At 38.4% G+C, this 27,894-nt stretch overlaps 1 protein-coding gene across 3 annotated transcripts in view; it reads left to right on the top strand.

Moving 5' to 3' along the window:
* The window catches only part of CDH8 (cadherin 8), a 166,232-nt gene extending 157,400 nt beyond the window's left edge, over positions 1 to 8,832 (top strand). For 2 of the 3 annotated variants that reach the window (XM_069868317.1, XM_069868318.1), the window contains 2 exons: positions 5,065 to 5,316; positions 6,503 to 7,741. In XM_069868317.1, coding sequence (XP_069724418.1) covers positions 5,065 to 5,316; positions 6,503 to 6,996 — 746 coding nt within the window. In that variant the 3' untranslated portion in view covers positions 6,997 to 7,741. Of the gene's footprint in view, positions 1 to 5,064; positions 5,317 to 6,502; positions 7,742 to 8,592 lie in introns of those variants that run through there. The other variant, XM_069868319.1, reaches the window with a different exon arrangement.
* The last annotated feature ends 19,062 nt before the right edge of the window (positions 8,833 to 27,894 follow it).

Raw genomic sequence — 27,894 nt, 5'->3', positions numbered from 1 at the left:
TAAACTATAGAAACTGAGAGTCATCGGGTGATCTAAATGACTGATTTGGTTTTATGTTTAGAAAAAGGTAGAAATGAGCTCAGATATAAATCGTAGTTATGTGTTCCTGCACCTTGCACTGATACAAAAATTCATCATTAGTTAAGACAGTTACTAAGATCGCTTATCTTTAACTGTTCCTCAAGCCTTCAGGACAGTATAGCTCCCGGTCCATCCCATGTAGTTAGTACATCATCAGTGAAATGGCATTTAACAGGACTCTGGCATTTCAATGAACTTATTCAATCCCTTCCCCACATAGAAGGGTATGGAATTCAGGGAGGCTCGTTTTGATTGAGAATGTCAAAGGACCTCCTGAATATAGAATCATAGAATAGTTTGGGTTGGAAGGGACCTTAAAGTCCAGTTCCAACCCCCCTGCCATGGGCAGGGACACCTCCCACTGGACCAAGGGCTCCAAGCCCCATCCAACCTGGCCTGGAACACCTCCAGGGATGGGGCAGCCACAGCTTCCCTGGGCAATCAGGGCCAGTGCCTCATCACTCTCACAGCGAAGAAATTCCTCCTTATGTCTAGTCTAAATCTGCCCCCCTCCAGTTTATACCCATTGCCCCTCATCCTATCATTACAAGCCTTTATAAACAACCCCTCCCCAGCTTTCTTGTAGCCCCTTCAGGTACTGGAAGGTGCTAAAGACCAATTTTCTCTTAGCCTGTGGCAGGTAACCTCAGAGTTTTATTAACTGAGAGGGGTTCTTTTATTCTGCTTGTAATTTTCTTTGTTTTGCTAAAATAACATGAATAAATAAATAATCTGAACAGCGCTATAATGAAGGATCGGTGGGTTAATTGGAAAGATGAGTGGGAAGTGATTGTCTCCTCTCCTGCAGAGCACCTGCTGCCAAGATAATTCATGCATCAGTGCTGGAGGTTGTTCCTGGAGGAGATTCCTGCTGGTTTGTCAGCTATGGGTAAGGGGAATGTCCACAGAGAGGAGAAAGCAAATGAGATAAATTGAGTTTATTGCTAATCAGCTGCTAGGATTTATTATCAAGTTGTAGCAAACAGTTAAAACGTCAGTTAGAGAATCATTGTTCTTTGCTCAAGAGTCCCATCTCCAGCAACACCAAGGTATCTTTATTTCAGGACTTCGCAAAGGCGGGGAAAGAATTTGTTGCTAAACAAAATTTCCAATGCAGAAGCGAGTACTTGCCATCCATTGGCGAAACAATTCAGTCATTTCATTTTGCTCTTCCTATTGACTGCATCTGACTGCCAGTTTCCTTCCAGCAGTTTTTAACACAAAAAATCACCTCTGTAAACAAGAAAAGGTTATTCTCTTCTCTCTTTGTCTTGCATCTGTTCTTAAGTAGTGCTAACTATTCAGCCATTACCTCTTTTACACTTAAATAGCTCAAGTAAATGTCCCGAATATTTTACATATCTTTTACTTTATCTCATTTCTTTTGAGCTTGAATTGATAACCCTTGCTGGCACCAGGTAGTTTCTTATGCTCAGCATAGCTTCAGTGATTGGTAGAAATGGACAATTTACTTTCACCATCCCTCTTCCTTCCTCTCCCTTTTCTGCCCTCTTCTATTTGTCTTTTTATAGTACTCATCCATTTTTATTTTGTTTTAGTCTCTGTTTCTGGCTTATTAGAATTTTCTGAACCAGGCAGAACAGTGCATGTGTCAGAGAGATGGAAGAGATCTGAAGCCATCACCAGCAAAAGCAGCTTCTTTGTTTCATCTCTTCCTAAAGCAGATGCCTCACCTCTTTTGCATATCTGTAAAGGGCAGGGATGCTGGGGGTCAGCGTATCCACCCTTTCCTCCAGCTTGGACAGATAAGGACTCTACCAGACTTATAGGCTGTATTCGTACCAATTTTTAGAGCACAAGAATTCACTGTGTAATATAACTGTGTCTCCAGAGTTCTGAACAAGTGACTACAGATGTGACACTTCTGAGTGGGATTTGTCTCAAAGACAGAAAGAGCTAGAAATTGAGCCCCGCATAGTTTTTTTCTCCTTTGTGAGTTTAGAGCAAAAGAACTCAGGATGCAACTCATGCTGGGATATTTTTAATTTTGCAGGAGACAGTCAAATGGACAGATAAATTTATTTTTCAATATTTGAAAAGAATGCTACCAAATAAAAATATGTGCCTTCCAAACCTTGTGATAGGTGTGGTGGTCACTCCTACTTTGGTAAAGCTGTACACACCGATATTCAGGAAAATGTAGCTACAATATTATTTTACTAACATAACATTTCCCTTTATTCCTTGCAGTTCAGCTAAAGAGCGAGTACAATACTGGAAGTGGCTTAACTTGCATGCATGTTTAAAGTTCTGACACATTCAGCCAAGGGGAAGAAGCTGGTGGTTGTTTAATTCTAAATGTGTGCTAATTGTTAACTTAAAACACACTTGACTTTTCCACTGCATCATAGTGGCACCTGTAGCACTGTGTATCCTCTAGGAGTTTGGTCCTATTTGAGTTGTCAGAATTCTTAAGAGATTATACCTGAAATTTATCTTCAGTAAACACATATGCTTCCTTTAATTTTAAAAAGGGCACAAGGAAGGACTAGAGTATTTGTTTAGCTCCAGGGTGCCATCAGTTTTGATGTGACTGTTTCCAACTTGAATAGGTAAAAATATCAGGATTTCAGGAAAGAAAAATCATTAAGAATCCTTTTTGTTCTGCAAAGACATTATGAAGTGGCCATATTTATGCTGCTTTGTAAAGCAGTTAATTTTTAGGTTGACCTTCATGTGCTACATACTCTAAATGCTACGGAAAAATGCTGAAATGCTTGCATTCCCTGCAAAATAAACTATATTAAGTATTCTTTAGGCTGCGTGAATGAGATTGGTAGGTGATTCCATCATGAAAGGGATACAATAAGACTGCAAGATCAACGACTCTGAACTTCAGGAGGAGCCTACTTGAAGTTCAGTTTCTTAGTCTTTGAATGTGAAAACAAGCCTTTGTTCTTTTGTACGAGACAATTATGCCACAGGCTTAAATATCAAATAATCTTTCTTAATCGTTTATTTTATGGCAGTAATGAATTAACTATAGGAGTTATCTGCTGATAGATACCTTGATGTAGGTTTCAGGACATGTTAAAATTTAGTAATGTTTTGTTCTCTTTATCATTACATTCTGTAACTACCTTTCTTCCTTATTAATCTGCCTCTTTGTGAAGAAGGACTTCAAGAATGAAATACTGCCTTCTAAACTTATTTATTTGGATGTGAAAAATACCTTTACAGTAATTACATCATGAATGTTTTCCCCTTCTTCCTTCTCTCCATCTTCCGCTGACTTTTGAACTTCGTAAGCTGTCAGCTATTTCAAATGTACAGAGGTCATTTATGGTGGGACGTATACACTGCACAGATACCATGGACTGTCAGAGAAGTTCCTGGTCATCACAGTACAAATTAAATATTTCTAAACCATTTCATGTTCTCGAATGAGTACCTCAAGTTAAGGTTCACCTTGAGTGAGTATCAAGATCAAAGTAGATGCAAAGCTTTCTTACAGTTACTTTATTTATGTGTATACCCATGTTGCGCTTCAGGTACCCTTTTGGTTTAAGCTCAAGAATCAGGTCTTTGTTGTATTTGTCCTATGAACACCGCCCATCTTCCAAGACATCTTTTCCTCATGCCTACTACAGAACTCTCAGTGAGTTCTTTACTTCCATGAAATGGCATTTAGTGATTGTATGTGCCCATTTTATAGAATAAAGATCAGGAAGCTTAATTTTTTCATGATACTTCAGGAATATTAACTTTGGTAGCATGGAGGAAGAGAGGTTAATGAAAGGAGCTACAGCCTCCTCTTGAATATGATGTGCAGCTTTATTTTTAAATTGTCATTGTATTCCTCAATAACGCACATTCCTATTCTGTGTGCGTCGGAACCTTTCTGTTAACCTATGGTGTTATTTGTGATGAAAGAACACAAAATCCAAACCAGTACAAGTCAATGTGTGCTCTGTTAGTACGTAACTCATAATACTGAATTAATTTTTATTTATTCCACCAAATAAAGCAGTTACAAGCTAAAGTGAATATTTAAGTCTGTGAATGAATCAAAGCGGTTTGCGTATTTGACATGCTCACTAATCATGGTTTGTACCTGGGCATTCTGGCACGTACAATATCATTGATATTTGATAGTAGTGTGTTGTTAAATAGCTAGAATCTATAATTCTTACAACTATGCACAATAGAATCAATATGATTACCCTAAGTAAAATCAACTTGTAGTCATTTTGATGGTGAACTGAGAATTGAATGACCATGAAAGGTTTAACTGTGTAACTTTATATGCGGGTAGGATGCCCTCTAGGCAGATGCCTATATATGTTTGTGGAATTAATATTGCATGTTGTGCAGAGGTGAGAATGTCCTAGCCTCATTTCCTCTGGCTGCCTTCATAGAAGACACAATATGGTTTGGTTTGCTTTTCCTATTTTCCTCATTGAAGCCCGATAAATGTTTAGATTGCTGAAAATCAGTCCTACAGCTTTTAATACATTCAGCTTTTTTTTTTTTCCTCTCTATTGCTCATTAGTATAAAAGAAGAATATTTCTTAGCAGGGCAAAATATTGTGCAATTTGCGCTTATAACACATGGAATGTTTGTTTTTATTGATGAATATTCTTTATTAATTTCGAGTTACTTTAACATTTCATTTCTTTCTTTGTTGTACTCGTTGACTTTTTATGACTGTGCGACTTGAAAAACAGCTATGAATTATGACAGGGAGACATCTGTAGGGATTTATGCAGAGGAGAAAGTGAGGACTTGCCATTACTATTGTACCATGTGACACAAAAAAATGCATCTGTTGCAGTTTTTCATTTGGGGGGTATGGACAACCAGACAGAAAGGGGAAGATCTCTATGTCACTATGCTGCTGATATAATGAGTACAATAAAGTGCATATGTGTTTGTGTAGTTTTCTGAATCCATTAAGAAAAAGCTGTGGGTTTAGCAGTTATTCTGTGTGGTGAAACAATGCTTTTTTTTCCCCTTTTCAGATAATACTCTCAGCATATTGGCAAAACATAGTGGATTCAGTCGTCAGAAGCAAGAAGTATATCTACTGCCAATTGTAATCAGTGATAGTGGGAATCCTCCCATGAGCAGCACCAGCACTCTCACTATTCGAGTCTGCGGTTGCAGCAGTGAAGGCATCGTCCAGTCCTGCAACGTTGAAGCCTACGTACTTCCCATTGGACTCAGCATGGGGGCCCTCATTGCAATATTAGCGTGCATCATTTTGCTGCTAGGTATGTATTTGTTTCATAGCCTGGCATTCCACATTTATCTGGTTCCTGGGTGGCTGTAAGCAAGACAAGAAGTCACGTAGAAGAACCTAATAGAATGTAATGTGCAGCTGTAACAAGAGACCCATCAGAACTGCATCCTGACTGTACTAAGGACTGAACAAAAGCGTGTAAAGCAAAGTCCCAATCTGAAGTGGTCTTACACACATGGTCCATAATAAACAGTTATGGGATGTGAACACAAAAATCCAGTTGGATATGTTAAGTAGCAAGGTGAACACAGCATGGAAAACACGATGGAACACATAGGATGGAAACACAGCATGGAAAATGTGTTTGCTGTATCTTCAAAGACTTGTATGAGTTTATCCTGGATTGTAATGGCACATGAGACAATACAGCTTCACAAGATAAGATACACAATACATTGTGTATTTTAATAAAATATACAAAGTTTGTATACAACATCAAGCAAGTGAGGGAGAGAACAGTGAAGGAAGAGGCCTATTTCTGTGCCTTGAAGCTTCACTTTGTAACTGAGATTTACATCTGAGATGTAACTGAGATCTCAGCATTAAGCCACAAAAACAAGTGTAACCAATTTAGAGCTTTTTCTGCATCTGTCCATGATTCTAAAACTGATCTATCTAAGCTCTTTCTTTCTCCCTTACTGTCTTATTGTCTATTAAATTATATAGTGTGAGTCTTTTGCAACACGTAAAGAGAAAAATATATTGATTTCCTTCTGTCATCAAGGCTATGTTTCCAGAAAAAAAAAGCCTCTAACTTGGGAAAACTCCATCCACGATGTAGATCATTACAGACTAATGTTCAGTGAATGGTGATACCTTGACTGTACTAGGTTTGTGACTGCACTTGCTTTATAACTTTTCCAAAAGCAAAGGTTGCCTAAATTTGAGTCTCTAAAATAGAAGTATACAAAACCATATTGCTTATATAAAACTGAGCTTCAGATGTAGATATGAGCTGGTAATAGAAGACTAACCAGAGCTTCTGACCAAATTTTCATCACTTTAATGGTGTGGAAGTTACAGATGTGTTAGCTTTTCACTACCCTTATTACTCTCATTTTCACATCAAGCAACCTATCACCTTCCACAACTGTGCTTAACATGTAATGCTTTGATTGGAAACTTAACCTAATCAGCCTGTGATGCTTTCTTTGCAGTCATTGTGGTGCTGTTTGTAACCCTAAGAAGACATAAGAATGAGCCGCTAATCATTAAAGATGATGAAGATGTGAGGGAAAATATTATTCGCTATGATGATGAAGGAGGCGGAGAAGAAGATACAGAAGCTTTTGACATTGCGACTTTGCAAAACCCAGATGGAATTAACGGATTTTTGCCTCGCAAGGATATTAAGCCTGATCTTCAATTTATGCCCAGGCAAGGTCTTGCACCTGTTCCTAATGGTGTTGATGTTGATGAATTTATTAATGTAAGGCTTCATGAAGCTGATAATGATCCCACGGCTCCACCATATGACTCTATCCAGATTTATGGCTATGAAGGAAGAGGGTCAGCAGCTGGTTCCCTTAGCTCATTGGAGTCCTCTACATCAGACTCAGATCAGAATTTTGACTACCTCAGTGAATGGGGTCCTCGCTTTAAAAGACTTGGAGAACTTTACTCAGTTGGAGAAAGTGACAAAGAAACTTGACAGTGGATTACAAGCTTCTTCACTGTTGACTTAATGATCATGTAATATTCTAGGGCCACTGCTGTTAGTTAAAACTAATGTGGCTTTTTGTTTTAGAGGCAAGTTTAGCGCCAGTCATCTATAAAATCAACTACATTGTAATGTTGAACCAAAAAAAAAAAAGTATATGTTAGGAGGTTAAGTCTTGTGGAGTGTGAAGTAAAGTATGTGGAGTGTCTAGAAGTCTTTGGATATTTGATATTCACTTGAGCACTCTGAAGATGGAGATTTGGATCTTTGATTATCTTCAGTGAATTGAAAAGAATAAAAAGAATTTGGTGCTTTCTTAGAAAACGGACTTGCAGGGATTTTGCTGTTGAACAGTAGCTCCTGCCAGTATGGGTAAAGCTAACAGTTTGTTTCTGCATTGCCAACAAAGATCCCGCCACAGAAATGTTAAAAGCAATATCTTGGTCTTCTTAGCAATGCTGAATAGGAATAGCATTGTAAATTCCTACTGGCTTCTACTGTGCAGTGACCATACATTGTACATACCGTAATTGTTGGCCACGTAACCACAGACTGAATATCATCTTTAAATATTGTGTCAAGCCTTAAAATATTCACATGTTCTTAATCCATTCCAGTGTTGGGTAATAAATTCTACTAATGTGCAAAGATTCAGAGGCAGGGCTGCAGACCCTTGCTTGACAAAAGGATCTTTTTTCTAGAAGAAGGATCAGTCCTGTGCTTCGTCTTCTGAAAGGGAAGAAAAAACTGTGAAATGGAATGGACTTACATATATGAAAGAATTGCTGATTTTATTGCTAAAGATCGAATTTATTTGTTTAATCTTTGAAATAAATATTTTATTGATGTCCATTACTGCTTTTATTTATTAAGACTGATAATCTATAGAGTAAGATTACGAAGAAAGCTAAATTATATCCATTACCTTTTTTTTCTATATATAATGAATGTTTATTACATGTACATTTTGAAAAGAATAATGACAAACTATTGCAGGTTAAAGCAGTAGCCTATCCATTTGCAGTAGCTGGATTTTAAGAGAATGCTGGCAGGAATAAAACTTTCCCAGAGAAAACTTTTGACAGTTTTATATCTTCTTCATAAATCTAGTACCTGGTGTTTTTAATACAAGCACAAACAGCTGGAAGTAAACTGGTTCATGTGAATATTTAAACTCTAGACTTTTAGAAATCCACACATACCACAGTACAGTAAAAAACATGCTTATAGTTCTCCACTGTATTAGAGCAGGAACCAGTGTGTACATAATTTTACTGCTTATGTTATTAGCATTTCTTTTCTATAATATTCATAGTGATGCACCAGGGCTCTTGCACACAGAAAGAACGACACTAGAAGCTGCAAGCATACTCAGTTTGTAATGCAAACTTGCCATTTAGAGGTAGCAATTGTATAATAAGACTACGTATTACATGCAAATCATTTTAATTTTCTACTTTGTTTTGAAGCTATATTATTGTTTGTTTATTTACTCCATGTATTGTATTCAGAGAAACTCCTGTATTGTTTCCTACTTTGTGAAATATATTTTTATAAATACTTTTCTTGTTATTGCTTTTCTTTCAGTTTTACCTGTTCACTGCAGAAAGAGATCTTCCTGAACGACTTCATCGTTTGTTGAGGAACGTAGTCCTTCAAAAGCATTTATTTATTAGTTGAATGCAGTCAAAATAAAAAGGGATAATATTCGCAGCAGTTTTTGACAGCGTTTGCAGAATTAGCTCTGCAGCAGCCTCTGACCGCAGGAGTTACGTGTGTCTAATTCACCGCACCATGCTGAAAAATAATCTTACCCTTTTTTTAGTTAAAGTAAAAACTAAATCCTCCCTTTAGCTACTAAAAACAATCCTCCCTCTTTAAGCTCCACAGTTATGTTGGTTCTGTGAACAAAAACCTTTTCATACATCACCTCCAGTTTTGCCTGTATTTCAAAATGGAAACATTTACTGTGCTTTAGCTGTGCCATGGCTGCATTTAATGACTGCAGTTTCCAGACAACTAATATGCTAACGCCACCTATACATGTACTATAAAGATTTTATTGAAATTAATGAAGAATCCAATTCATTTAAATTGCCCCGCATTGAAAAAGAGATGCCTCTGAATAACTTTATGTAGCAATTTTCTTAATACTATATACAGAGTGGAGTCATCTAAAGATGGAAAAGAAGTAGTCATCAAGACTTCAATGAAATCAAACATATATACGTAACAACGTAATAACAACCAAACAGGTTCTAACTAATCACTTAAACCAAGTGCCAGGATTCTGAATTGCCATGCTGAATCTTATAGTAGTGTAAGTGGAAAAGTCTGATTTGAAACTTACACGGAGGCAATTTCTAGTCCACATCCCATTCCTGGGAGCAAAGGAAGGTGCTGCAAGATATGGATCATATTATTGTCTATAGGCACATAAACGTTTAGGGCAAGCTGCTCTGACTATGAGTTATAGCATATACTGTAGAGTTTTGCAAAGCTCTCTTGTAGGAAAACTCACAAATGGATAACCTTCTGATTGCCTTTTTGATTGAAAGTTCCATCTGAGATCAAGACAGTAATAAGATTTCCAGGAAAAAAATCCCATCACTGAGACTGTAGGAGAGGCAAAGCATGACAGAAATCTCATCATTGTCAGTCAAAAAGAGCTGGTAGCTACCACTGATAGGCACAGCTGTAAATTGTGTGTTTATACAGGTTTTAAACATGAGTATTTACAATGCAAAGGGGAGAAAAATTAATGAATTTGTGATCGGTCAATAGCTATTTCTCAAAGTCCTCACTACCCCACCAGAGAGAAATGATTCATTCTGCAAATTCCATGTGATTTGAATATAAAATGTATATCAGTACATGGTAAAGGGTTAAATGTTGATCATGTAGTTTGCCAGCATTTGTTTCTATTTTTAACAATGAAATTAATTTGGTATAAAATTGGTTTGGGTAATGATGGTATTTAGGGGGATCAGAATCATATCGTTCGACATTTCACATCTAGATTTAGACATATTATCAAGGTTCTTTTTAAGCATGTAAAATGGTAATTCATCTTTTTCAACAACATTTAATTAGCAATTGACTCATTGTAAGTGACAAGGAAAATGCATTAAATTAGAATTATTAATACTGATAAATTTGAGAATTAAATTCTCAAACTCTTACAAGTGCCAGGCCCCCTAGAGTCCCATTGATTCTGGCTTGCCTTCACCTTGCCGTGTATCATACTCATTTGTCAGAACTGCTAAAATAAATCATCCCACACATAAAAAGCTTGAATTCTAAATTTTTGGCCTGGACATTGTCCAGACACAAAATTCTGCTCTGTAGTTTCAATATGCGAGTACTGTGAAATGATTGTGTGTACATGTTTGCTAATTGTAACTCTAATGACTAAAGGTCATCAGCATGTTCTGTCCTTAACAGTAACCAAACGCATGTGCTACTCATGTGCAGCTACGACCTTGAGATCAAGTCATGGAAAGCTCATTTAGAAACAATGCATTTTTCACCCAGTATCATTTTTACCTTTTTGTCTATGATGAATTCAAAATGACTGTGAAATACACAGCAGAGAAAATGGCTGAAGATTTTCATTTAAATCAGCAGTTGCTGATCACAGGAGAAACATTTAACACTATGGCAACTCCAAATATCATCAACTATGTCGCAGCGCAGCAGTAACAGTTCTCAATCTGGAGAACAGACAGGATGTCTGCAGAATTGTGTGTTTGAAATAACTGTATTTGTACAGCTCTGCTAGAGATGGATATGCTGATTTTAATATGCAGTGAAAAATATGTCAACTGCACTATATCCATGCGGTTGCAGGTACATATGTACACATGTGGTGGGGTTTTTTTTAACAGCATGCATGGTCATTGAGTTCTAGAAATGGATAAAGAGGCTTAGAAAGCCTCTCCAAGGCCTGTCAAGCTGTAGGAAGCCTTGGCAGGTAGTCTGTTTCTGTTTCTGATTTTCTTGGGATATAATTTCAGCCTTAATTGAACTATTTGACGGTTTCTCTCCTTTCCCCCACCCCTCTCTCCACCAATTCACCCATCCTGAGCTACAATGCTGTGAACATAATGTTAGGGAATAAGTTCATTAAGAGCACAGAGCTCTTTTTCAGTTGACTGGAAACAAGCAGGTAGGCCAGGATTGTTAAGTTCAGCAAGGTCTCTTTTATCATCCTATTTGTGTTTAAAAAAGTCCAAGCAAAACCAAACAACAAAAAACCCCAACAAACAACTGTATGCAAGTGGCTCACTCTTCCGATATAGCCAGAGGACTGTATTGTTACTTGAATGAGTTCAAGTGCTGCATAAAAAACATAAAAATCATGACTAGAAGCAATACAAAAACATATCACAGGAAGACTTCTAGTGAAAAGTCTGGGTTATTTATACCAAAGGACTGTTTCTGTGTTTTAAATTACACTGAAAAATCTAAAGCCAATGATGGTGCTTTTTAGTTAATAGAAAGAATATTTAGTAGCCACACACACTCACAGGTATTTCTGATCAAGAGAAGTGAAAAGAGACTACTTACAAAATAATTTTTCAGATTTGGAAAGTTCTTAGCAGTGGCAGGATGTCCTAGTAAATTAAAGCTTAGTGCATGGGGCAAAAAAAATGGAGTATTCACTATTAATTGAGTTAGTTTTCAGAATGCCGCAGGTGTCAGCAGCAGCAGAGAGAGTATTGATGGAGAGAGCAGTGGAAGGTCTCTGTAGTCCATGGTTCACATAAGTTGGACTTGCATTATTTCTACATTTGTACACTATTTGTGCTAGATAATATCCTGGCTTTGCAGAAGGTGGAAACCAATTTAACTTGCTGTGTAATTCACTGTGATGGCTTTTGTAATCACACTGCAAAATTAGTCTAGCTGCTGTATTATACAATGCTGATACTGGCTTATGCGCTGCACCAGTCCCTCTCCAAATAATGTCAGAGTATTCTAAATGAGAAAATATAAAAACCCTGACAATGCTTTTCGTGCAACTGCAAATAAGACATCTTCCGAAACGGCTAATGAAAGCAAGCTGAAGCACAGAGTTTCTGGCAGAGCCTTGTAAATGTGCTCATTAACATTGCAACACAACTATTCCTTCTCTTTTTCTCCTCCTACCCCCTCCCACGCTGCAAAAATTAAACCAGTGAAATGAACAAAATGAAAATTTCAACCCTCTATTCAGAGGGGATACATAATAATTTACAAAATTCCCTTTCTTCTCTTTCCACTATTTCAGATGCTTGCATGAATGAAGTCTGTGTGATGATGACAGGCAGACAGGAGGGATGAGTAGAGGTTACCTGTTTCATTACGTGAATGGAGAAAGCATTTATGGTATGAGGGCAGTACTACGGTCTCCTCAAAGCCTTGTCAAGATAAAAACCTTGCAGATGTTCCTCTAGGGAGTTCCTATCACGCCACATTTATCCAAGGAAAGATCTTCCTCAAGAAGAGGAACAGAACAGTTCTTTTTCTGAGCACTTTCAACTTAAAATCAAATAGTGCCATCTCAAATTCCTCTTCATCAAGCGAACATAGCCTGGCTATTCTGTGGTCGATATCTCCATCCGGGAACACTCCGTGGTGCTTAGGAACACACAGTTTGTTTCTTTGCTGGTGTGGAAAAGGTCTGATTTGTGAAGCTGGGAATAAACATCCAGTAAGACAGAAGGCAGGTAGCATAGATCATTGACGCTAAAAGGACAGATGGGTCTGGAATCATCTTGTATCTTACTTGGGGCTGTATGTAGTCTAAGTCCAACCTGGATGGTTTACCTACACATTATTTTTTTTTTTTTAACAGTAAAACAGTCAATTCCCTGCTCTTCATTGCAGCTTGGTTTCTGAAATATAAAATGGGTCTTATATATAGGGGAAGGGCAGGCAGAGGGGCTCTTATTATTATCTCTGTCTTGGTTAATGGAACTTTCACTGATGGCAGCATCAGCACAGTTCATTCTGCCAGATTTCACAAGCCGGGAGTTTTAACATTTAATATGAAAATAAAAGATGTTCCAGCCACACCTGTGATCACTTTTGGGCTTGTTTTCTAACACACTGGTACACCTGTATTCACATGCAGGTGGTATGAGGTCTACACGCCAGGGAATACCTCCGTCTCCTTAGACACTCTTGAGGAACACATTTCTTATATCTAATGGAAAACGTATGTCATGATTTAAACTTAGGGACAAGGAGAGAATAGTTTTCATAGTCAAAAAGACTGCACAAGTAGAATGCAGAGCTGAATTCAGCGCCCTGGTCCAACGTCTCAGCCGCAAGGTGCAGGCAAGCAGACAGCTGATTAGAGGTAAGTAACAGATTATTTCAGCAATATTATTTCAGACCTCCCTCCTTCATACAACCCAGGGGTCTTGTTTCAGCTGTAAGGCATATGGTTATTTTGTAGGTTACCCGTGGCAGGAGGTTATCCCAGCTTCCTGCCAGAAAAGTTCCACGGCAGAGTGGTGAAGGTAACCAAGAGCTTGTCATCTGCAGAGGGGCAGATGTAGCTTTATAGTCTTTGTACTGAGACAGCTTTTACAGTCTTCCAGTCAGCACCAGCTTCCTTTCAATTTCTGCAGTTTCAGGTTTTAGCTGTTTCAAGCTGTACCACCGAGTATAACCTGTTATACCAAATAAAGGCAGGGTATTGTTAGGTAAAATGTCATTGCGACACAGAGCAGGAGACACAATTAATCCTTGCAGAAAAAGGTCAAGTATGAATCATCAAATGCTGTAGGGTTTTAATGGATATTTTCCAACCTTCTTATTTCACATGAAACAGCAGCCATTTATTTTATTGCATATAATATTTCTTCCTTAGCTAAAAGTAGCAGTTACTGATAACGGGGCTTTAGTTAGACTGTCAGAATGGCTGCTGGGTCTTTACTATAAGTTACAAAACAAACAGGAAGTTTTCAGCCCATGATTGCATAGAACCAAGCTAATATCTGACCAGAGCAGCAGACATTACCCTCTTCTTTCTGTCCCACAGTCACGAATGCTTCTGGCTTGTTTAGTTAATTAATTAATTAATTAATTCTAGCATTGTGTCTGATCTTGTCCATGCAGCAGCTTGTTTGAGAGGTTTTTGACTCAGCCTCTATTAAGAGCCCTTTTCTTTCAGGCAGTGTGCTAATATTAGATAGGGAAGAAAAGTATTCTGTTATGAACTTGTGATTGCCTTAATAACAGCTCTTCAAGTTCTTCCACAATTTCTGTTCCTGAATATAATTTGTCACTTAAAGATGCATGAAAGAATTAGAGGGGGGGTGGGTTTGCAGCCCTAATGTGGCACAAACAGAATCTATTAATTTTGAGAATTCACTGCCCCTTATGTTGCCACTACAGTCAAATGAACACAGAATGAAGAGTTTTGTCATCACAAACCAACTTCTAGTTAGAAATAGAAAGAAAAAAAGAAAGACTTTTTTAAAAAAATAAGTTAATACCAGGTATATTTTCCTAATTTTCAGAATTATTTAGTCTAATTTTAATTTTTATTTCTCATGTATGAATTCTAATAATCCCAAATGAAATTCTAATAATTCCAACTGAAATCCATGCCTGCTAGCTAGCTTTGTATAACAAAGGGGGCTGGATTCAGCCCCAAGAAATGCCACACCAAATGTTTACATCGTGGAAGAGAGTACACAAATAAAATCCCTGTTCTCCACATAGGAAATAATATAATTAGAATTCAGGTAAGTTAAGTTGGGGTGGGTTTTTTGGTTTTTTGTTTTTGTTGTTGTTGTTTAAAGGAACTTACATTTCCCATTGAAAACTGTGTCTCCACTGCTGCACATTCTTGGGTTCCTCCTACATCATTCAAGCCTGATTATAAGTACCAATGTACACACAACTCACTTGCAAACTGAAATCCATTGCTTCTTCTTAAAATCTAGCAGTGGCTGCAGCATTTTATTTCAGTAATATTTTCAGTGTGCTTTGTGGAATATTTTGTGGAAACAAATACCCGTGCTGACAGTCACGGGGAAATTATTTCTATTAGGAATACACGTATTATTGCTGCAAGTGGTCCTTTCATGGGGATCAAGAAACTTGGAATCATAGAATCACCAGGTTGGAAGAGACCCATGGGATCACCGAGTCCAACCATTCCCATCAAACACTAAACCATGTCCCTCAGCACCTTGTCCACCCGTCCCTTAAAAACCTCCAGGGAAGGTGACTCAACCACCTCCCTGGGCAGCCTCTGCCAGTGCCCAATGACTCTTTCTGTGAAATTTTTTTCCTGATGTCCAGCCTGACCCTCCCCTGGCGGAGCTTGAGGCCATTCCCTCTCGTCCTGTCCCCTGTCACTTGGGAGAAGAGCCCAGCTCCCTCCTCTCCACAACCTCCTTTCAGGTAGTTGTAGAGAGCAATGAGGTCTCCCCTCAGCCTCCTCTTCTCCAGGCTAAACACCCCTAGCTCTCTCAGCCGCTCCTCACAAGGCCTGTTCTCCAGCCCCTTCACCAACTTAATGGCCTGAGGGCGTTTTTGTTTCCAACAAGGAGTTATTGGAGCTGTAGTTCTCATGGAGAGGAGGCTTGTAGGAAGTCCCTGCAGGTAAAACTCTGAGAACTTCAGAATGAGCAGGTTTACAGGGAGTGAGAAAAGGTGTTGGGAAGACACAAGTTGTGCTGCAGGTTTGGCTTAAATGCTTCCTTATCTCGATTTTGTTTCTTTTCATATGCAACTAGAGACCAGCAGGATAAAGAAGCATTTCAGGGAGCAGACCAAGCCCCACAGATGGTGGGTGGGAAGTAAGCAACCCTTTTGTTATCCTACAGCCTAAGACAGCACAGGAAGGGTTAGGGCTCCACACAGTGTGAAACGCGGCTGTCGAGATTTCTATGAGCAGGGAACGCGCTGCTGAGCAAAGGGTTAATGAACCTCAGTCCCAGGCGGAGCCTGCAGCACCAGGGGTGGGTGCTGGGGGCTGAGAAGGGCTGATTTGCCTTTCTGCTTTGCCATTTGTTTGGACGGCTCTTGGGTGGAAAGTGAAGCACAAAAATATCGATGGAGACAGAGACTCAGGTGGAGCACAGCTCATCCTGATCTAAACTAACACCTGGCCAGGGAAGTGAGGAGCGATTATTTTTATATTTGTCTGAGGAACCTAAATATTTCTCTTGGAAAGCTGAAATTCAAATTATGAATAGTTGGAAGCACTTACAGAATGTCATTTGTATTCATGGTGCTTAGAATCATAGAATCATAGAATAACCAGGTTGGAAAATACCCACCGGATCATCGAGTCCAACCGTTCCTATCAAACACTAAACCATGTCCCTCAGCACCTCGTCCACCCGTCCCTTAAACCCCTCCAGGGAAGGTGACTCAACCCCCTCCCTGGGCAGCCTCTGCCAGTGCCCAATGACCCTTTCTGTGAAAATTTTTTCCTAATGTCCAGCCTAAACCTCCCTTGGCGGAGCTTGAGGCCATTCCCTCTTGTCCCACTTGATGCTTTGTGTGAAACATTCCAACAAGTTTCTGGAAGTTGTGGGGGGCTAATGATGGAAAAGGGGTACAGCTGGATAAAAAGGGAGGGGGAAAAACATTTCTGCTGTGAATAGCTTACCTAGCTCAAAGGGTAAAAGATTCCCTTGTGCGGGGAACCAGAGTGAGACCTGTACACCACTTAATTAACACTTAAACCCACGAAATATGGCCCTCAGCACTACAGTGATTTTCTCTGAGGACACAAACAGAGAGAATAAGCTTCAAACTTGCAGGCTATTGCCATTACGTTGGCAGTCTCATACATCATTGTAACTTTCAAGCCTGTACCCAATGGCTTTACAGTTCTATAGTGCAGTGTAAGCTTAAAATGTTCAAAATTGTACCAGTCAGCTGGTGAGAATTCAAATAATGTACAAGAGTTGAAAGTGAATGAGCAGTGAAAACATAAGGTGTCACTTACAATCAAATCACTGTGTTGCAATCTGAGTCCAAGTATAATTTTTTTTAGTGTGTATGCAGTAAACCCCAAATCAGATTGGGAATGTAGTGATTTCTGAGATGAGTAACAGAGCAGAAGGCTGTATAAATGGGAATACAAATGCAGAGTATCTTTCTAACAAATGTATTATGAATATGAGACAGGGTGCATGTATGGAGACAATGACAAAGAAATTAACAGAATTTTGAGAAAAGTTCTGCAAACATGGGCATTTGGAGCACCCTGACGTTCAGTCTTTCTAAACAGGATTAATGGTCCAGTTTATGCAGCTCTCAAGCCCTTTATTCTGGTGAGATAACTATGAGAAAACCTGTAAGTCTTCTCAGGTTATTTTTTTCACTGCTTTTATCTACAACACAAGCAACTTTATTTTTTTCTTGTTGTGAAAGGAATCATCATCAGAGTCATGTGATCTGAGCAATAATAAATGTCTGATCATCTCACTATGCCATGAATAGGATTTCATATTTCAGATTGCCTTTCACCCAGAGGTGAAAGACAATCAAACATCTTACAGTATTTCTTTCTGATGTTGCAGTATTTCATCTCTTTGATTTGATGATATTTATACAGCTCCTTTGCCTGTTGTGAATGGAAGGAAGAAAAGGTGAAGGCATCTTCTTTTCTTTAAAAAAAAAAAGAAGCATCCTTACTGGCCAATTTCAGAGAAACAGCATTGGGTAGGGAATTAATTTTCTTCTAATGTGGTAGAATTTCACAGTAACACTTTTCCAGAAGAGAGGGATTTCCCCATCACCACTAATTTGTACATGTATTAAGGAGAGAACTACAACAATCCCAATGATGTTGGTATTGATTCTAATAAAGAGCTATATGATCTATATATGAGCTATATAACTCAAGATTTTCTTGAAGTGACAGGTTGAAACCTCAGTTTGATTGCCAGTGAGACCTTTGGTGTGATACACGTTGTGTGGGCAATACCGACTGAGCTGGGAATGAGAATCCACACTGCGCTGCTGTCTAGCAGGCAATGGATATCACAGAACCATGATACCAGGACATTCTCATGTGGCATTGTGGCTGCCCCATCCCTGGAGGTGTTCAAGGGCAGGTTGGATGGCCCTTGAGCAGCCTGATCCCGTGGGACGTGTCCCTGCCCATGGCAGGAGGGTTGGAGCTAGATGATCTTTATGGTCCCTTCTAACCCAAACCGTTCTATGAAAAAATATGTTTGGAGGAGACCTCCTGAGACCTGCTTTTCTTTTGGTACAAGTCCAAAATCTTTAGTGGTTTCCTTCCCCTTGTGAGTCTGGAATGCCTTTCCATGAAAACCAGTGTATGAGGAAAGATGATGGAAGTAGGATGTTGAGCTTGCATAAATCCCTGGGACTATTTACATGTAGCCTAAATGGGTCCAGCTCTATCAGAAAGTGTTATTCTGTCTTGTCAGGGAACCAGAGTACCACTTTTTGTTCTCTTGCACTAATACTGAAGGTAATAATATATGTGAGTAAAGAAAAGCACGAGAATCAAAACGACAAAAAGCAAATATTAGACATAAAATATCTAGTCCCCTGCAAGATGATTCCTCTTGTCAGTTAATGAAAAAAACTTTCAGATCTTGTTTAGAGAAAATATACAACAAGCTTAAAGAAGTTATGTGATACTATCAATAACTTGAATTTTTGAGTAGGAATTGTCATTGTAATACATGGATCGATGAAGAGGATTTATATAGTTCCCAAGCAGATGCTTCAGAACAATGGTCAATTTCTCATTACCCTTTACTTTGTGCTTGTCTGATTTTATGTGCTGTTCTCTCAAAAAATACTCCTGACATGTCTGTGTGCTTTACTGATGATGCTCTTGGGGAATGTGTTGCATGCCACACTTTTCATTTAAACTGGGGTGGCTAGAAACAAAAAGTCCACCTTTCCACCAGTTCTTCTCTCCTCTTTTCTGACAATTGGTAGATAGATGTGTTTTGCTAAGGCGGATACCATTTAGTCAGTAACTTTTTTTTTTTTTTAATTATAACCCCCTTTGCTATAATATGGATTAATTGCATGCTCACTGCAGTTTTGGAGGTATGTTAGAGTTCCGGGTGATCATGGAATCGTAGAATAGGGACCTTAAAGATCATCCAGTTCCAACCCCTCTCATCACTCCAGGTCACCACTCCCATAGTGAAAAAATTCCTCCTATCTACTCTTAAGTCTGCCCCTTTCCAGTTTATACCCATTGCCCCTAGTCCTATCACTGCAAGCTTTTGTGAACAGTCCCTCCCCAGCTTTCTTGCAGCTCCTTCAGATAGTGCAAGGACGCTATAAGGTCTCCTTGGAACCTTCTTTTCTCCAGAATAAATGATTTTTAATCATAACTTCGTTCATTTAACTTCACACGTCATGTGCCACAGAATAGTGTCTTTTTCAGGAATTAGTACTGTGTTTAGGGATATCTGCATGAAAAGAATGGAAGACAGACTTGATTTAAGTGATAGAGTCTCTGAAAAAAAATATTAAAATGTGGCATTCAAGCTAGATAATTTCTAAAGTTTATCTATCTCATCAATAAAGAAAGGACATGAATAATTTCTGCTAATCTTGGGCGATATATGGGCAAAGGTAGAAAAGAAGGAAAAAAGAAACGAGTGGTTCCAGAATGCTGAGAGACAAAATAATAATGGAGGTTTAAAAAGAAAAATTGCTGTTATTCACAGGAAGTTCCTAAAGCCTGATTATTTTCCTCTGTAGCGGAGCAGAGAAAGAACACATTAATAGCTTAATTAATAGAGACTCTAGAGACTTCAGAGACTGTCGAATTTCAAGACGCTGTAAGAATCTTTTTCTTGAGAGACTGATTCCATAAAGAGTCTAAGAGAACTATGCTTCTGTCTCTAATGTACATTATTAGTTTCCATTACTGTAGTGGCTGAATGGCTTGCTTTTTTAACAGTTACTCACACAGCACCTCTATGCTGTAATAACATGCTATTAACTACCTTGCACAAATAAAGGAGCTGAAACCGAGATGCTAAAGGACCCGTGTAGGACCACACAGAAAAAGTAATAAAGCAGGAACCTTAACCTCAAACCTGTGTGTATCCTGTAAGGCCAAGATAGCCCTCGTTCCTATTTGTGTTAAAGCAGACTATGCAGTAGCTTGCACAAATTAGTAGAATACTCTAAAACTGGAGAAAGTGTAATAGGAAATACCAGATTTCATGTTTCTGTCATTTGATTACAACCTCTTCTTTTAACATGGTTGTGATGTTGTTCAGCTTCTACTGAAGCTGAAGTGAGCTGCCCCATTCCTTAATATTTTTAAATGAACCGAGTAGAATTTCTTACTCGGCTCATTCCTGATCATTTTTTTGGTCTGTAAATTAATAATTTGCATGTCTCTGCACTCCTGTGAAATACCTGTGAGTGGAATGGAAGTACTGCGTGGGAAATGTATTTGAGTGGTCCAAACGGGGATGGAAGTCACTAGAGATGAAAAAATTACTCCAGCCTGTTTTTTGTACCAAAGAGATGGTTTGGAGAATCATTTATAAGCTTTTGAAGTGAACATTCGAAAATTTTAGTCATCCCTCCCTCCTAAAATGCCTTTTCTGCATCACATCAATGAGATGAAATAAAGGTGAAAAGTTGCTCTGTTTAAAATTATCTCTTTCTGATGTTAGTTTGAATTTGGCTTTTATTCACTTGACAGCAATCTCAATGGAGATCGTGTGGCACAGGCTGCTGTTCCCATGCTCAGAAATTTTACATTTCAATGATATGTTTGTATTTCTAGATCTAAACAGATAAAGATAAGAAGTGATTTGAGCATGTCCTGAATCTGGAATGGGCTGTCTGCATGGTAGGGAATAAATGTACTTATTATGGGTTAGTTGTTCATGTTCCTGAGGGAGCTGGGGCTAGAGGAGAGGATTCTAAATGTCAGTGATGTTTAACTTAGCCCCACATCGCGCAGACTGTAAGATCTTGGGCAAATGTCCGTTATTGTCTGTTCTCAGCTGAGTTGCAAGGAGAAAATACAGGGAGCCTTATCTTGGGGTGGGGGAATAGAAGGGTGTGTCTTGTGTAAAGGAAATAACATGTTCTCTGTAAAACTGCAAGAATGTTTGCAGATTTCTCATTCATATCCTTGAAACGCGATATGCTTGACAACCCCATTCCTCTTCCTTTGTATTACAACATAGCATGTCAGGCTGTCACCTAAATCAACAGGGTGGCTTTCTAGACAGTCGAGCTTTCTCTGTAACTGTTATGATCCAGCAGGCTTTAGGTAATGCCATTCTATAAACTACCCATCCAGATTTCTAACCATTCCTGACACCAGTGTGAATCTGCAGTAATTTCAGCTGAATTGAAGTTGTAATCCAGAGCAGCTGAAACCAGTGAGAAGAACTGACATCACTGGGGCTGCCTGATATCCTGCCTCTCTATGTCCACAGATGGACACTGATCCCTGGTAACATCTGTGCAACAATCCCTGTTAACACTTTTGCTTTCATCTCATTTGCTGGTTTATTTGTCCCATATGAAGAGAGGTCCTAGGCATTTTTTCCTGTACTGTTTTAAGAAAAAAAACATTGTGCTTGAAGAGAATGTCTCCAAATGACTTTTGTTTTGATTTTTATGATGATTGTGGATAGAAGGATGGGGTAACAGTAGTTTCATAAATGAGTAACATACTTTAAAGGTATGACTTTCCCCCTCACATTTATGCATTATTTGTTATCTAAATATTTTTTTCCTCCCTGTTCTCTGTGTTTTGAAAATAACAGAAGTTATCAATCACCTGGAACTGTGCTGATGTTTCCATGGTAGTTTATTAATTAGGTGTATTCACAAGGGGCTCTGATTAGTCCAATAAAATTCTTTGTGCAATTCTTTCAGGCACAGTATTACCCTGTGTTGCCAGCCTATGAATAAAGTAAAATTATTCTAGCCACAGACACTTATTTTCTCATTGATACAAAATACTCAAGCCTTAATTGCCTTTATTGTGTTCTCTGAGATTTCTCAGTATTCAATCCTGATCTAGAAATCCAAACTCTGACCTGAGAATGACCACGCATTCCCCAGCAGGGAACAAGCAGTTAACAGTTTGCACTCTAGAAAGTGCTAACAGCTTGAACAGCTTCTGCTCCCAAATGACCACGGCCAGTATGGTTAAACCAATGGGCACTTTTCCTTCAGAAGAAAGCAAAGAACAGCTCTGCGAACAGTTCACAGTATTTGTACAGCTATGTTGCACATCAGCATCTGAAATTGCCCCTTCTACTGAGTTCCTATAAGCCAAAGAAGCACCTCAAGCTGGTAGGAATGGAGCCTGTTAGATGGGTTCTGTTACCTACTACTAATGTGCCTGCAAAGCTGGCATACGACCCTCATCTTGATCTGACTGGCACTTACACCAGGAAATCATATTACTACAGTTATGATAAGAGTGAAATGCTTCTCATGTTTATGTAATCCTGTCCATGAGTACTGTCATGTGAAACTGCCGAGGTGGTTTGATAGGAAGGGCTAGTATGATTAAGACACAAGAGCATCTTCAGGTACACGCTGGATAGAATTTAGGGGCAAGTTAGTTTCCACTTTTGGACCGTAAAAGAGAAACTGGTGACCTGGAATTTCATGTAAATATCTGGTACTGCAAGGAATCATAAGGCTCGCTAATCATAAGCAGTGGTCTTCAGAGAAGAAATTGTAATGCCTTAAACAGAAGGGCAACAATGAGTGTCTTGGCTGTGTGTAACGCCAAGAAGCCAAGCAGCAAACTGATAACAGGGTCTGGGAATTACATTTAATACAGCGTTATGACTATTCAAGGCATATACAGACTTTCTAAATAAAATGCCAATGAGGAGACCAGGTGACATCAGCAACCCTGCTGCTCCTCAATACATATACAAAAAAAGATTGATTCTAGCTGGGTAGTCTCTAACCACCTGTATATTTGTACACAACAACCTGGCAGATCTCAAAGCATCTATAGTTGGAATTACTGTTGTGATAATTTAATTGCATGTTGTGGGGTCGTGTGTTTGATGCTTAACATTTAACAACTTATTTGGGGATTTTTTTAAATCACAAAACTTACCTTTTCTATGATTTCTTTGAGAAACCCCTCATTTCATTAAAATGACAAATAGTAGGGTCTGTAGTTGATAAATGATATTCACCTCATTATTCCTTGAAAGCTTTCCTGCACTAGAAAATGACGTTTCTTGAATTTCTGTTAACTAAGAAGGTACAAGTCTGTGTTGTACTAAAAAGACCTTGAATCTTACAGGAAAGTACAGCCTGGTGATGCTGTAGTAAATGTCCTGATCTGCACTGAAAACTAAATTCTTGAATATTAGGTTGATGTCTGCAGAGTAATATAGCTGGCTTTGATTAAAAGAAACCCAACAGGATAAAATGGCTTAAGAACAGGACATTAAGCGGATGAATGATGATTCATTCTTGCTGATACTGCCTGTCTGTCAGTGCAGGATTCCAAAATAAAAAGAAACTTACACGTATTTGAATATGTCATTATTTTTTTAATTAGAAACTCAAGGGTATAACCAGATCTTTCCTGAACACTGTTGTAATCCTCACTCTTTCTGCTGTCCAGCAAGCAACCCTTGTTTTTTCTTCCTGTCAATTAATGTGACCTCTCCATTTCTCTAAAAATACAATAAAGTATGATGGAATGTGACGATCTCAAAGAGCTGAGCTATAACTGTGCTTAAAGATAACCAGTGTCAAGTAGAATAAAAATACGGCCATTGCTTTTTTTTTAGAGGGAACAGATGCTCAACCCACATCATTGCCATGGAGACCTTGGAATTCCTGAATACCCTGTGGTTGAACCTTTAGAGATGCAAATGGGACACACAGAGCACATAACTCTCACCAAGTTTGAATATGCATAGATGTAAAAATGAGGTATCATCTACCTACATACAGCCTATAATTTTCTTCAGATTGATTAGTGAGTATTAATGCTAATTTTGGTATTTTTGTTCATATACATTATGTTCGCTATGAACTAAACGGCAGGGATCACCATTTTGAAGTATCTTGAATTTTCCGATGTGTTCCCAGAAGCTAGAGTAATGCACAAAGGTATTTCATGTAAAAGCAGGATGTTATTGCCAAATGGTCCATTATTTTGAGCTTCTAATATAACTAGTGTGTTTTAACCAAACAATGTGTGAAACCAAATAGTATTTCTTGTGGAAATGTTTTCCTTAGTAGCTGCCAGGGGTCTATGAAGGTCCTGAGATATCTGTCAATATATTTGATGTATTTGAGGTGTTACTGCAGATCTGTTCATGTGTGTCTTGATCAGATAGCTGGCTATGTAATCGCCATGATTATCCCAAATTAATGTGTTGAAAATTATAATGTATTGCACACTTCATTTACATTATTTGGTCTTACTGGATTAACTCAGATGAGGAAAGCATGTTCTCTCTTGCATTTGTTAAATGTTTCGCTTTTGGGTATGCTGTTAGATGTTAGCCAAGTCATTCATTGTTCAAGATGCCCATTGACACAAAACCCCAAATGTTCCTTATATGTAAATGGTAACTAAACTGCAGGAGAACTAATAATGGATCTGAGCAAATAAATTAAATTCCAGACCTCGCCAAGTAGTTATTTCACAATGACACATTATTGTATATTGAGAATCCTATTGCTGACCTAAGTCAAAGAGCAATCTTGATCTTGCCCAAGAGCTAACTTTGTTAGTATTATTTTATCCTTCACAACTCCAGTGGCTGAGTTGAGTGTCGTCGAAATCACTCAAGCAATGCTGGAGATGCTGTAGAGAGCTGGTAGAGGCTAAAAAATGTTGGACTAATTTGGAGTTATTTAACATGAGTTTTATCGGAGTGTAGGAGAAATCATGAAACAGGAATGTGTCCATTACGGTAGATACTGAGAAAGTATAAGGTAACACAGCAGCCTCATTCATAATTCTGTGCTTTTTTCAGACTATTGAGTATGTAGAATGGGTTAAGCAAGTCTAAAGATTTTTACTGTATTAACTCTTGTCCCTCTTATTTGTCCTATAGTGCATGAAGTTTAAATCTAGCCATTCAATATTGAAAATGTGGGCAGCAACAAAAATTTCTAATATGAAACAAGCAAATCCTTAATAAAACCACCTCCTTACCCCACTCACCTCACTTGGAGACGAGTCTTGGATTTGAACATGGTTTTAATTAAAAACAAAATTGAATGATCGAGTTCACAAAATACTCACTTCTGATACTGTGTATGATCACTAGGTATTTCTCATTGTATTCCTTTCTTTTTACAGTCCATTTGAGAGACATACATTAATCAGCTGACTGCCTCAGTAGCATTTCAGTCCAAGCTAACAATTCTTTTGCTCAAAGATATAAAACAATAGCGTAGCTCTTCCAGTAATGTCTAATTTGTTTAATTTCTCATTGCATTATGCTTGAATGTCAGTTTTTAGTTAGATGAAATGAAAATTATATCCTTAAGCAAACAATGAGAGATTCTGCCAGTATGACCTTTTGGGTCAATCATCTCATTAGCAGTCAGCTTTTACAACTGCATGTTATTTATAGTAGAGGGATTTACAAGCTGTTAAACTAAACAACAAATTAAATTGTCCATGAGCCATCGTCATCGGGTATAGAAATTCCCCTTGGATAACAACCTGCTGATTTTTCAATGGGAAGTTTTGGAAAAATTTAATACACTTTAATTTTTGCCAGCATAACCTTTATAGGGAACAGTCCCTTTTTTATTATGACAGAAAACTGTGCCATCAGTGTAAACAGCTCCAGATGCACAGTGAAATTCAGCAGTCACAATCCACAAGCCTCATTTTAATGAATGCTCACAGGCATCTCTCTCATCTGCTAATTGTTTTCAATCAACTTTAAAATACCACAAATAGAGAGTAGCTCAGTAGTGCATTTACAGTCTCCATTAACTAACAGGGTTTATTAAATATATTTAAAAAGCAATAATCTGAGAAGATAGCTTTAGGAAAGGTTTGCATCGCTGCATTTTGAAAATAGCAGTATTGTTTCAAATAACCTGTCAGCCCGAGTGTCATGTGGTGTAATAAAGAAACACCTCATGACATCACATGTCCACTGTTCTTAAAGAATAGGTAGAGCAGATTTCTAGCATGACTAGTGATGCTGTTCTGCACTGACTGACTTAAGTGTACAAGGACAAGTTACTGTCCGAGCATCTCATCATTTTACATGCTTTGCTGGTTCCACCTTAATCTTTTCGAGTATTTCAGACTTGAGTATTTCAGACTTAAGTATTAGTTTTCTCATACAAAGTCTATTAATTTTTCTGTTTTGAATCAAATTGCCTGTTGCTTTCAGAAGTCTCAGTCATTGCTCCATTGTGTGCTTCACCTTACCTCATTTCTGTGCATTCTTTTTAGTATTGCTCTTTACAAAAGAAACACAGCCCAATCCTAATTTGTCATTTCGCCTTGTTCCAGTGTCTCTTTTTTGCCTGAGAAACATTTGTATCAAAACAACTCAAAAGAAAAGCTGCTTCTGTTACTCACTGTGTTTTGTGCTTGTTCTGGCCTCTCTTTACACCGCATATGGATAGGCAGAGAAATAGCAAGCTGTTTTCAGGACTTCTGAGCTCCTTGCAGGCAGCCGTTTCTGGAAAAGAAAGAGAATCCAGAGCCAGGTGCTTAATTAAAAACAAAACAAAAAAAACACAATCCCCCACAAACTTTTCCATGCTTTAATATTCATTCTATATTGCTACACATTGGCGGGTAGGAGTGAGCCAGCCCTAAGGCTGTAAGTTCAAGTGAAACAGTGCTCACTTTTTATAAGAACCAAATGTGATTTGTGAAACCAGCATTAAACTGTGTCATAGTCCAACCAAATCAGCAAACCTTTGACAACTTAGTCCCTTTATTACCTTAATCAATGCCAGACTAACTTCAAAACCCAGAGAAGTCTGGTGATCCTGTAACTAGTAGTACTACCAAGGTCAGTCCTACGTGCTGACCTTATGCTTCAATTCATGGTAAATGCACAATAAATGCCCTGCAGGACATACGATGTTACATAAAACTGTTTTAATTCATCGCACAGCATGAATGCCAGCCCACTTATTTGCAGAGAGCGTTTTTGTCAGGGTAGTTGCTCTACAAAGGTTAGGATTGTTTTTCTGGGCTTCCATGAGGGGGTGAATCTAAGTTCAGACTGGTGAGAAGTCCAGAAGGACATGGAATTTTCAGCGCAAGACGGGTATGGTCTGTAGCTACCCTCTAATATATTTTGTGTGGACTAGACAATCGCAGAAATTGCCATATTCCCAGTTCAGGACAGTTTCTCATGGAATGGACAGGAGGTCTAGTTCTTTAATGCACTGGTGTGCAAGGGAAAAACTGGGAGGTAAAATAGGGCCCCTAAGACCTACTGAAGAGAAATATCATTTCAAAATGGGTTGAACACTAGCTGTAGATGGCTGTAGATGACTTTCACCTTGGCAGAGATTATGCAAGGACTTGTCTCCTATACTGTGGGATTTAGGTCTGGATAGCTCTCAAACAGGTTAGATTAAACAAAGTGTTACTCAGTTTAAATTAGCAATTAGCTTTTCATTTTTTTTTCCCCTCAGCCGTCAGAAGAACATTGTCGAAATCCTGCAATATTAGTTCACCTTAAAGATGAAACTACATTTAATGACAGTTTAGGACTTCTGGAAAACAGCTGAAGAGAAAATAGCAAAAAAAAAAAAAAGAATCAGTACTTAAAACATGTGAAAAAGTTTGAAGATCATATACTTTACATTCAAGTATAATACAGCTTTGTACAGTACTTTGTATAGCTCCAGAAACTAAATACATATGGAAGATCTGCTAGATATTGGGGATAAGGTACT

This window comes from Phaenicophaeus curvirostris, chromosome 14 (genome assembly GCF_032191515.1).
Source record: "Phaenicophaeus curvirostris isolate KB17595 chromosome 14, BPBGC_Pcur_1.0, whole genome shotgun sequence".
NCBI classification, from domain to species: domain Eukaryota; kingdom Metazoa; phylum Chordata; class Aves; order Cuculiformes; family Cuculidae; genus Phaenicophaeus; species Phaenicophaeus curvirostris.
This window is presented reverse-complemented; position numbering and strand designations above follow the sequence as displayed.